Source organism: Vipera ursinii (genome assembly GCF_947247035.1).
Source record: "Vipera ursinii genome assembly, chromosome: 4".
Lineage (NCBI taxonomy): Eukaryota > Metazoa > Chordata > Lepidosauria > Squamata > Viperidae > Vipera > Vipera ursinii.
The window spans coordinates 48,677,766-48,690,846 of NC_139514.1; the positions used below are offsets into that span (position 1 = coordinate 48,677,766).

At 35.8% G+C, this 13,081-nt stretch overlaps 1 protein-coding gene across 2 annotated transcripts in view; it reads right to left on the bottom strand.

The window, feature by feature from the left end:
* Positions 1–900: 900 nt before the first annotated feature.
* APP (amyloid beta precursor protein) overlaps positions 901–13,081 on the bottom strand; it is a 120,231-nt gene continuing 108,050 nt past the window's right edge. The window contains exons 14-16 of one of the 2 annotated variants that reach the window (XM_083361821.1): positions 5,388–5,488; positions 3,636–3,782; positions 901–2,216 (exon numbers count right to left, since the gene is read on the bottom strand). In XM_083361821.1, coding sequence (XP_083217947.1) covers positions 2,115–2,216; positions 3,636–3,782; positions 5,388–5,488 — 350 coding nt within the window. In that variant the 3' untranslated portion in view covers positions 901–2,114. The remainder of the gene's footprint in view (positions 2,217–3,635; positions 3,783–5,387; positions 5,489–13,081) is intronic. The other variant, XM_083361820.1, reaches the window with a different exon arrangement.

Sequence of the window (13,081 nt, forward strand, 5' to 3'; positions counted from 1 at the left end):
CTTTCATGAAATTATGAAAGTGCTGAATCTTTGCAAATAGAGGCTATAATCACAATCAAACCACTTTAGGAGAAATTTCCTCCAGTTGATTCTGCTGTGAAGCATGGTTAGGTAGCTACTTACATTTAGTAAAATAAAGAAACAGGAATAGAATACTTAATTTTCAGACTCCTGGTCTGGAAGCAAAAGGTTATCAAAAATTTTAACTAATATGCATCCTTCTAAAAAAAGTAGTGCCCGTTCCAATTATGATTGTGAGCAATCCTCAAATTAACAGTGAGCAATTTCGGCTCAAAGGCTGAAAATTGAATTAATTTCCTTCCATTGCCTTTGATGCTACAATGCTGAGTAGCTTGAGAATTGTACTTGTTTACACATGTAAGGAAAATAAAATTTACAAATCCTGTATTTGCCTGACTTTACAGAAGAAAATAACATGATGCAAGCTAGGTAAAAATTACTCTTCGGGTTTTCTTCCTGGACTGCTCAGTGGCAGGGATAGGTGGCTGTAAAGAAGAGGGGCTGAGCATAGATGACTACTTTGCGTGTGATTATTACCATAGCATGGAAGATATGGTATAATCTTAGCGAGCCAGGAGTTTTTTTGACTAAAAATATATCCTTTCCTGCTTACCAGAATGCAGTCACTTCTTTTGTCAATTATTTACAAAAATCAAAGTGTGTTTCTTGAAATGTTAATTCCCCCCCCTTCCTCAAATATCCTCATTAGCAGATTATCATCAACCTTGAAAGTTTTGATAAGGTTTCAATAATCTATAACAACATTAAGGACGGCTTGTGAGGATCAGCTTCCCAAATGTAGTGTTTATCAGGAAGGCCTGAGCATTCTTCAGGGAACCAAGCGTACAGTCAAGCAAGTGATGATGTAGGGCAGTGATCACAGAATCACACTAATACCATAAAACTCCTCCAGGAATGTATTTATTTACATTAAAACACTATTATACAAACTGAAAAAAGAGACATTTTTAGAGGGAAGGCATGCCAAGGCAAACACCCTCTCACCCACTGCTAGTTTTATCTATTGTATTTAAAGAAGAAATTCTATGAATCATGTCTTTTTCGCAGAAGAAAAAAAAAAGTAGCTCACCCTCCCTCTCCCCCCCCCCGCAACCCTCCCACTTGATGGTCATTATTAAAATTATTCCTCCCAAAATGTAATTTCTCCATCCAAGTAAAACTCTTGCCCAATAGTCTTATTTGTAATTTATTTATGTAACACAGTATAGAAAGCTATCAATTCATAAGCAACAGTTCTGTATTATTAACCTGCAGAAACATTTGTAGGTTCCCTGTTATTTTTTAAACCAGCAGGCATTTCTCCCATCCTTCCCCTTCACCCTGCCCTGGTATAAAAGTACTCATGATTAACAGGGATGATGCTTTTTCTTTCTTCTTTCTTTTTTAGATGAAAAGATACATGGCAAAAAAAAAAACTTTACTCCCTCAATGCCTAAAGGTGTGCACATAAAACAGGCACAAAGAAACAAATGTGTATTCCCATGATTTTCTACATCACTAGTGCAGCAGAAGCAACAATCTGTACAATAAAATGCAACTGCAGAGGAAAATAACTCATCTGGAATACTTTCTTTAAAAAAAAATCCCAAAACATTTTGTTTTTAAAATGCATAGTAAGCAGAAAAAGGAACTCAGCAAACAGAAGCAGCTCAATCCCACATACACAAAAAACATCCCCCATCAATTCTTAAAAGTATATTTCAATTAGGACTTTTTTTTTGTTCATCACAAATCACAAGAATAATATACAACTGGCTAAAGGAGCTGTATGATAAATAATCAAGAAATAATCTATTCATGCACTAGTTAAGTATAGCTAACTTTACAGTACACAAAAACATTCATTAATAATGTAGTGTAAAGACTGAAATGTCAAGAAAAAGAGTACATTACTGATTTTATAATTCAAGTTCAGGCATCTACTTGTGTTACAGCACAGCTGTCAAAAGGCGATAATGAGTAAATAATAAAACATTGTTTTGTTTGCTTATTTCCATATTACTTTCAGCTGAACATCGATGGGCAGTGAAGCAATCACTTTGCTGTCCAATTCATGAGGTTGCTATGGTGTTCTAGTTCTGCATTTGCTCAAAGAACTTGTAGGTTGGGTTTTCGTAGCCATTTTGTTGCATCTTAGAAAGGTGACGTTCCTCTGGTGTTACTGCAGCATCCACCTGGAGAAGGACAAAGGAGAGTACAGTCAAAGCCCAACATGGACAGGCCACAATTGTTTGTGGGGTCTTTGGTGCTCTCTGAGCTTGCTTGTTTTCTTGCAGATGTTTTGTTACCAAACTAGATAACATCATCAGTGCTAGGTGGGGTTTGCAGCTATTTTATATCTTAGTGGCCATTAATACATAAAATGATAGCAAACCCCATTCCGTAGGAACAATATCCACAAGAAAACCATCAAGCTCAGAGATCACCAAGCACCTCACAGCTCAACCCTGAGCTACAAATATTCTTTTCTAACAGTAGAATTGGTTTATTTATTTATTCCCAGCATTGGTATTCCCCTTATTTGTACAACTCTAGCAATGCAAAGCTACATCATCCATAAAATAATTAAATATATTAAAATCTGTTATTGCCTTATTAAAACCATCACCAGCTGCTTGAAGGGCAAAAGGATGGGGTCCAGTCTGCATACAAGATACATAAATTTTGTCATATAATAGCTTACTTGTTATCATGGTAATAACACTGTAATACTAATACAGTTTAATCAATTTATAGGATGGACTGGCATTATACTTTGAGTTTGATAAAGATATACTATAATTGGAAAATAGGGCAAGTTGAATCAAAATATTTTAGATGTGCCACTGATAAAATTTAGTTAGTAGTTTCTTTTGAACTACTAATTTTCTTCTGAACATTACAAACACTGGGATTGCGTAATTATTACTGTTATTTTTTGTGACCACTAACAATCATGACGGTATCTGAGTTTCTATTGGTTAATAGGCAATGTTGAATATGTCCTTCTCCCCAATTTTTATATGGAGATATTGGAATAACATTCCTAGATATAAGAAATACTGTATAAAATTCACTGTTCATTTAACATTTGTTTAAGCTGTTTAAAAAGTAGATTAATGTTCAGTCCTGAAATATAGTCATTCAAATCACTCAAATGAGGATTGGTCCTGGAAAACATCAGAGCTGTTGTTCACTGTCTTTTACTTCCCAACAGATGTTATGCAGAAAGAATGCAGTCAGTGCTTTGGTCCACCAGGTTAAACATTCTGTAATTTAATACCTTTAAAATGGTGAGATGTACCCTTTTTAATACCTTGAGACTATAGAGATAGGCAGTCTATTCCGTGCTATTATGTGGGTGATACAGAGAAACATAACTAAAATTTCAGTTTAAGCATTCTTTTGGAGCACAGGTCTACGTATCCAACATAGGAATATTAAGCTAGAGAAATTGACCCATGCTAAAAAGAATATTAAGGATACAGATGACATATATCATACAATTAATCCCATTCTACTAAATACACAATTTACACAGATGGACTTAAATTTATTCAGTATTGTCTGCTTCTGAAATAATGTATGGAATAATATTTATCAGTTTCATTTACCTCCACTACACCATGATGGATAGAGGTATACTGTTTCTTCTTTAGCATCACTAAAGTGATAACAATGACTGTGGCAATGACGACACCCCCTACCATTAGTCCAATTATGGCACCTTTATTTGAGCCTACATCTTCAGCAAAGAATACCTAAACAAAAACAATAGGTTATCGTATGAGAAGATTAACATGATTTCCAATGTATTTTTTAGCTTTACCAAATGATGCATTTGCAATGTACAATCCAATAATTTCTCCAAAGTAAGCAAGTTTAAATACCTAAATACTGTTTCCTAAGGCAAATGGTTATGATCCGATTCTCTCTCTTTTTTTTTTAAAAAAAGAGCACTTATTATTTATCATACAATGCTCTTGTAACCTAGGAAAGCAACTATCTGGGCAATGAGTTTTGCAGGCTCTCACAAAGCTTCTGGGAAGCTCTGGCAAGACTTGTAAAAAGCTTCCCTGCAGGAGTTAACCAAATAGGCTAACTAGTATAACATATGCTGAAGAATTCCAAATCAATTTTTTTAAAAAAGTGGCATTTTATGGCAAACAAATTGTATCATCAAGTTTAAAGGATAAAAAATACTGAGCCTTTTCAATACTCTTTTTAAGTGTTTCCTTGCCGTGTGACCAACAGTACAATTAAAAATTATAAGGGGAAATTTTTCTCTGTTCACTCTGGCATCATAAAAGAAATTTTCCCTCAAAATTTTTTTACAAATGTATATTTTAATTCGTATGATTCTTGCAGATTACTTTCCAAAAGGAGATTCAAATTCAATGTACTTAAAATTTTCAAAAAACTCGTGGTATGCAGCAAACTAGAAGGAACAGTTGTAGACCTGTCTCATTCAAGTGGAGATCTATCCACTCACATACAATAAAGATGGGAAATATGATGGTGGCTAATTTAAGAAGCAAACAAATAATGGAGTGTACAGAATCCATCTACATCCACTGCTTGCTTCTTTTTATGGTACTTTTTTTTAGCCATACACTATAAAAAACTTACAGGTAGCTCTCATTTACCTATGATAGCTGGGACCCAGAACTTTGTCATTAAGCAAAGCAGCTGTATATTGAAAAATAACATATGACCATGCCACCTAGCAATTGCAATTCTGGCATCCTAGCTGCCTTTTTGAAGTAGGGACCACACGGGTTATTATGTGAGGAGCTCACATGATCACAACATCTAACTTCCTGCCGCTTTCACCATGGATTTTGCTTGTGGGAAGCCAACAGTGAAAGTCACAAAGCACAATCATGTGACCATGGGACACTGTGAGGTCATAACTACAAGCTAGGTTGCCAAGTGCCCAGATCATGTTCATATGACTGAAGGAGACTCTGCTGGTTGTAAGTACAAAGTCTGGTCATAATTACTACTCGTTAAACACCACTGTAAGTTTGAATAGTTGCTGAGTGAGTGGTGATCAAAGAAAAATCGCCCATGTTTATAATTTACCAAAAATTTATATACATGCATACATAAAAGTATAACATAGCATCATGTAACATGTAACATAATATAAAGAAGTGTTAGACTTTACTATAAAAATGTTATCTTGTTGTCAGATAATATGGTTTCTCAAAATCCAGATTTCAATAATCGCAGGACAACGTCCTAAAGAAATTTATATGAAATGGGTTCATAAACAAATGTAGCAATGCAACAACAGTAGCAACTGCCAAATTGTTTACAGTAATTTTAACTAAATTAAATCTAAGAACGGAGACTGTACTTGCCAGTTTCTGATGATGTACTTCATATCCTGAATCATGTCTGTATTCTGCATCCATCTTTAATTCTGAGGTTTCTTCTGTCTTAACATTAGTTAATCCAGAGCCTGTGTTAACCCAAAAAACCCAAGAAATGACTAAGAAATTTGGAAAATACTTATAGGAACACCATCCACCACAGCTACCAACAGAAAAATATTAAGAAATGCAAATGAAAAATTAGAGAATGAAAGGTAATTGGAGTTAAACAGGAAAAATGGTGAAACAAAGAAATAGATGAGACCACAAACAGTGTTCAGAAGAAAAAGAGGCCAGGTAATTAAGTTGGAGCAAGCTTAAAAGCATGATTCTTATTCCTGGCACTAACTGAGAATGTGATGCCTCACTGAATTGGCTCACTGAGACATCTAACATTAACATCAAATAGAGAATCTTGGTTGCAGTTACATTGTGATATTGTTTCATTTCTCAAAGTGCAAGTTCAGATAACGTTTGTGGCTCATTGCGAGAAAGGAAAGTGTTGGACGATCAGGCCCTAAAGCTATAGATACATATTGTACAATTGTAAAATACTGGTTTATATGCATTTCTCAGTCAAAAGATCATTGCTAATGAATAATAAAATTTATATCCTGATATTTAATTCTGATTTAAATTAGAAATAGGTAACTCTTAACTCATGGCTAAATTTTAGCAAGGCTGCTATTTATTTATGTATTTTACTAGGCTAATATGAATCAAATCTGATGTATGCAATTTATGTTAAAGAATGTTAAAATAGCAAAAATAGCTGAGCAATGAATAGCATAGAGTCCCTATCTCAAGGGATAGAGTCCCTTGAGATAGGGAATAGCATAGAGTCCCTATCTCAAGGGCTCGGGACAGGGGTCATTCCTCTGTTCTAGTCCTATTAGACCTCTCAGCGGCTTTCGATACCATCGACCATGGTATCCTGCTGCGGCGTCTCAGGGGATTGGGAGTGGGAGGCACGGTTTTACAGTGGTTCTCCTCCTATCTCCAGGGACGCTCGCAGTCGGTGTTGACAGGAGGGCAGAGGTCGACCGCGAGGTCTCTCGTTTGTGGAGTTCCTCAGGGGTCGGTCCTATCGCCTCTCCTGTTCAACATCTATATGAAACCGCTGGGTGAGATCATTCGTGGCTTTGGAGTTGGGTATCATCAGTACGCTGATGATACCCAGCTTTTTCTTTCTACCCCAAACCACCCCAGTGATGCCCTCAACGTGATGTCCCGTTGCCTGGAGGCGGTTCGGGTCTGGATGGGGAGGAACAGACTTCAACTCAACCCCGACAAGACCGAGTGGCTTTGCATACCTTCATCCTGGGTCTATTCGGATATTCCATCTCTTTCTATGGGGGGTGAATTATTACCCCCCGTAGATAGGGCTCGCAACTTGGGAGTCCTCCTAGATTCGCGGCTCACCTTGGAAGATTACATGGTGACTGTGACTAGGGGGGCTTTCGCCCAGGTTCGCCTGGTGCGCCAGTTGCGGCCCTATCTAAGCCGGGATGATTTATGCACGGTCACTCACGCGCTCGTGACCTCTCGTCTAGACTACTGCAACGCTCTCTACATGGGGCTTCCCTTGAGGACCACCCGGAGGCTCCAACTGGTACAGAATGCAGCCGCGAGAGTTGTGTTGGGAGTCTCCCGATACTCCCATGTTACACCTCTGCTCCGTGAGCTGCATTGGTTGCCAGTTGTCTTCCGGGTGAGATTCAAGGTGCTAGTAATGGTGTTTAAAGCCCTCCATGGCATGGGGCCAGAGTACCTCAGGGAACATCTGCTGCCGGCATCAAGCTCCCTGCGCCCTGTGCGTTCCCACAGAGGGGGCCTCCTCAGGGTGCCACCGGTCAGAGAATGCCGACTGGTGGCCCCCAGGGGGAGATCCTTCTCTGTGGGCGCCCCGGAGCTATGGAACCAGTTACCGGTTGAGCTCCGGACGGCGCCCGATCTGCGCTCCTTTCGCCGCGATCTGAAAACATACTTGTTCGAGCAAGCCGGCCTGGCCTGAGGGGGGATTGGTGGGGTTTTTTATTATTTTTATTGGGGTTTTTTACTATGTATCAATTGTATTTTAATCGGGCATGCATTTAATTATCTTTTAGTTTTTGTAAATTTCTGTGTTTTATTCTTGCCCTGTACACCGCCCTGAGTCCTCCGGGAGAAGGGCGGTATAGAAATATTAATAAATTAAATTAAATTAAATAATATATCCACAGAGGTTTATAATTTTACTCAACAAGAATCTCTTTCAAGCCAACTTCTCCTCAAAGTTCTGTTGAAATAATCAAGTTTGACTACTTTCCTAAATCTCAGTAATGCCGAGGCAACAAGAGACTTTACTGTTTACATGGTGATATTTTATCAAAATGTCAGGGGTAAGTATGCCGAAATCTCACGAGATGTAGCAATCTTGTAAGAGATATGTCTGGATAGTGGATACTGCAATACCTGGGGGCCACAGAACAGAAGAGAAAGAACTGGAGAAAATCACAAAATACAAAGATGCACAAATAGAATTACAATGACTGGCAAAAGAAAGCAAAGACAGTACCAATACTGATAGGCACCTCATGTATAACTAACACACCATTTTAACACCATCGGCATTGACAAAATCTCCATCAATCAATTGCAAAAAAGCAGCTTTACTTGGAACAGTTTACATCCTGTGGGATTTCTTTTAATGCCATCAAACAACATCTCCCTATCCCAGATCTTTGGGACTCAGTCAATGGACAAAAATGCTAAATCCAGTTTAAACAGTCTGACTGGCTGCGATGAATCCCAATGTTATTTACAGCAATGTTTTTCCTCAAGGAAGATACATACTGCTTTTTCTCTCCTTTCTTCCTAGGTGATCCCTTACATTCCAATATGTTTTAATAAAGCAAATATATGCAAATTTGCCAAAAATCTGATGCCATAAAAAGGTTTACAACAGGTCTGTCCATTGAAAAACAAACAAGCCAGGCTCTGGTGGTTTATGCCATAAATGTATTTGTGTTGGGTCTGAAATTTTGCTAGTTGCGTAACAGATGGGGAAATACAGGTATCTGTCAATCTTTAAAGAAGTTTTTTTAAAACAACAATAACAACAACTAGCACTTCACAATGTCTTGCTCTGTATCAGTATAAATGCTCAACTCATTAGAATAGTAATGTGCCAGTATGTGTTCATATCCAAACATTTCGGAGGACAGTAAAGCTTGCAAAAGGTCACACTTTCCATTTTATTCCAGTGAGATCAATACACAGCTGCCAGATTAAGAAGAATGTATTTGCTAAATTAATTTACACTTTTCTGTGCTTATCTGTAGTGAAAGCTAGATGCTTAAGTTTAACAGTAGAGAAGCAGAGTCAACACTGAATCAGTATCTTAATTTATCTTCAAGTGTGAAATATCTTTAGGGATTCATACCTATATAACCACTGAAGATAGCAATTCCTTCAACAGTTTATTGTTGTTTAAATTACTACTCTATATCATGGGGTCATGGAGAAAACTGGATGAGGGACTGCTATATACATGCCATGATATCCTGAAGGAATAACTCTTAATAAATGTGAAGTGTAATTAGTGTATTTTTGAGATGCAGGTCAATATTTTTTTTAATCCACATTTTGAGACAATATTTAGAAGCAACTTTTGGAATTATACCATTCCTCATTTAGCAACATATCAGTTAGTTAACAAAATAACAGTTCATGACCCCTTACAAATACAAGTGTATTTTTTTTTAGAAAATCATTTTTTGACCAATGCACAAAGATTGTGTGCCTAACAACAACAACAACAACAAAAGCCTTCAGTCTAGGACAGGGGTAGGCAAACTTGGCCCTTTTATGACTTGTGGGCTTCAACTCCCAGAATTTTTCAGGCAGTGTGCCTGGCTGAGGATTTCTGGGAGAGTCATAAAAGAGCCAAGGTTGCCTACCCCTGGTCTAGGAAGCCCTGCTGACTGTAGCTCTTGTTGGTCGGGGAAAGCCCTCCAGAAACCAACAGAAGAATGGCTAGCGTCACTCCAGAGTCTAGCCCAAGCTACAAGCAGCCGAAGCAAAAAAGCACTAAATTAAGCTTGATCGTAAACAACGTGTCTGGAACTGGGTAAGAATATTGATTGATTCTCTTCTACCTGATTGATTTCCTGGGGAACACTCCCCCCCAAAAAACCAAAAATCCTCTGAAAGTGAGAGGAGGGGGATTTTTGCTCCACTATCCTACAGACAGAAGCGGCAAATTAACTTCGTATGGGGGAAAGAAACTTATTTAAATGAAATAAATATAAGACTGGATAAGTGTGAAACTGGTGGAAATAGTTAAGATTTTCCTGGCAAAATTATTAATGAAAATAAATGGAAATTGCCTGTTTTGAACATTGAAGAATGAACTGGTGCTGACATCTAGTGGTGGATGAAAATACATAATTATGGTTGAACTAAACATAGGAATTGGCAAGCCTAGGACAAGATAACTTATTATTGTGACCTTCAACACTTTAACAAAGAACAGCCATAATAAAGAAAAGAAAACATTTTGGGCTATCTATAAAATGAGAACTATAAAACTAAAAAAATTTGACCCTCCGGGATTATAAATACTTATTGAACTGTGATTTTAAAGCTGTTTGCAGAAAAGGAACTTTGATTTTTGGCTATCATGGAACATCAAAGGTCTGCAGAAAAAGCATATCAAGAAAAGACAAATATACTTTCCAAGAGGAAATGTATGCTATGTTACAACTAATAGAAATCACAATTTCAAATCACTAGGAAATCAAAAATAATTTTGAAAATTCAAATGAACATATCCTCAATTTAACTTCACAGCAAACAAACTCAGAAAACAACAAAAGACAGCAATCAAGTAAAGCAGATAACTGAGCATAAACCAGAGGAAAGAGGCTTAAAGATGAAATTTAATAAGGAAGGAACTATTGATTTAACCCAGGTGGAGAAAAATCTGCAGGAAATATTGGACATGGAAAAGACAATTTATACTTCAAGATTGCAAAATAAATCTAAGGACAAGAAAAAAGATTTGATAAAATGCCTTACAGAGCTGTCAGGAGAACTACGAGAACTGGAGAGAGAAAAAATGATAAGAGAAACACTGAGAGAAAGAAAAAGATTTTCAAGGAATATGATGGGGTGAAGCATCCCCACAAAAACACCTTACTTGACTCACCTCTCGTACCTACATTTACAAAACTGTGGGAAGATCCTTTGGTTCAGAGGAGCACACTGATTAAGAAAGATGCTTGGCAAAAAAAAAAAGACTAAAGTTAAAATTAAGAAATTAGATGATGGGATTTATCAGATGGAATATTTAAAGATTAAGCACTTGTTTGAATATGGTTAAAGAAATAAAATTTTGGATATAAATGAATTTTAGTTTAAGAGGAATAGGCTTTTTAAGCAATATAGTATTTTTTGTTTATGATATGTTTTATGTTTATGTTTTATTTGATTTGTATACCGCCCTTCTCCCTAGGGACTCACGGCGGTTTACAGGGCATATATAAATAACGATACAAAAGTTAAAAGAAAATTAAACCAATGCCCAGTTAAAAAACAATAATACAATACTAAAAACACCAGTTTAAAACCCATAATCCCCCATCAGGCCAGACCAGCTAATTCAAATAAATGGGTCTTCAGGCCGCGACGGAAGGTTCGGAGGTCTGATGTCATCCGACATCATATGATGTCATATGAGAACAATAAAAATGTTGGGATGATTTATATGAGGGTAATGTTTTAGATACTTAAAAATAATGGATTTTGAGAAAATTTTAATTAATAATGTTTTGAATAGTTTTAAAAGATTAGCTGTGGATTTATTAGATGGAATACTTAGTTAAATATTGGTTTGAATATATTTAAAAAGAATAGAAATTTTTTGGACATAAATGTATTTTAGCTTAAGAGGGACATGTTTTTCAAGTAGTATATTCTTTTTTCTTCTCTCTTTTTTAAGATATGAGAAATGTAAAAGTTTTGGGGTGGCTTGTATGACGAAAAAAACTTAAATATTTAATTGTAATTAACTCTAAAAAAAAATCTTAACAGGGAAAAATGTTTTTTGAACATTGGGGAAAACAAATTTAAATGGGAACTTTAAAAACAGGATCTATGACAAGGTGATTAAGATGATTAATTAGAAAAGAAGATTTATATTGATGTGGTTGTTACTTGTAGAAATACTAGAAAAATGTCTATATTTAACTGTTATCTACTAAAATTACTAAGAAATATACTAATTTAAGTTTGATAAAAAAGAATATTGTTGGAAGAAGAGAAAATCAAGGAAAGCTATTATGTGGAGTATGAAATTATAGAAGTTAATTGTTATTGATTGTAAATATAAACCCAGACAACACGCTGTTTACCAAATATTAATGATGATTATGTTAAAAAAAATAATAAAATATATTACAAAAAAAGCCTTCAGTCTGAAACTTAATTATTCAGCAGCAGTGCTGACTGGGGGATTCTAATGAGCTAACTGAGATCACATTGCTGAGCTTGTTAAAGTAATCTCTCTGCCTTGAGAAAGAGTAAAAAAAGGAAAACAAAAAAACATCAAGCACAGGGCACTGTAGGAGATAATCTAAATTACATGACAGTCTTGCCTCTTTCACTCACACGTTTAAAAACTATTTCACTTAATGACAAAATCACTGGAACAGATGGTGATAGCTAAACCAGGAGAGGACCTAGCTTTCATTGAAGATGGAAAGAGTCATTTATTTTTAAAATATTTGTAGTGTTAACAATTTTTTTTCCCCAAGAATGGCAAAGATGTCACATTAATTCTAAAGTCCTGTAATTGGTGACTGGATATGGAAAAAGGGTCTGATAAGCAATTAAAAGCAATTATTTAAACTAGTTGTTGACCTGAAGTCCCTCCTCCAAAACTGCACTATTACAGATGTTTTATTAAGACTTGTTGAAGATTTCAATAGGCCTATTAATGAAAGAAATAAAACACGCTTAACAAGTTCAACCCAATAATCTTTAGAAGAGATCAGTAAGCTGTCTTCTGTAAAGCAAGGGGAACATTTGGTAATTACTTATTTTGAACTGTAATTTTATTTTTTTAAGCGCTGTATTGTGCAGCACGATTAATATTAAACTTTGATTTGTTTTTGCTTCAAAAGATATTTATTACATTTTTCTTTCTTTATGGTCTTAATAATATACCCAACAAATGTCTTGGGAACTTGTGACCAGTAGAATACTGTTATATGTTTATTTTATATGACAATGTGCCCAAATGACTTATTACATAAAAAGTTATTTTAATGTTTATTATACCCCAAAAATAAATGCTTCCATAGCCCACTAATTTTATACACATATATCCTCACTTGTGATATATTCCAGTTATGCTCCTGAAAGAAGTGGAAAGTGCTATTTACCATTGTTTAACTACTTTAACTATTTTTACTAAAATGGTATGGTAGGGTGAGTAAATTACATTACATAGTAATTGAAAGGAGAATTATGAGGCAGTCTGGACTGAATAGATGGCGCATTTTAAAGCCCAAATATTTTATCAAATTTTTATGTTTCATGCATAAAACTGTATCATGAAATATTACATCTTTTGAGTATCAAATTGTTGCTGCTGAATGTTAAGTATATAAGGAAAAAAAAACTAAATAGGAGCAATA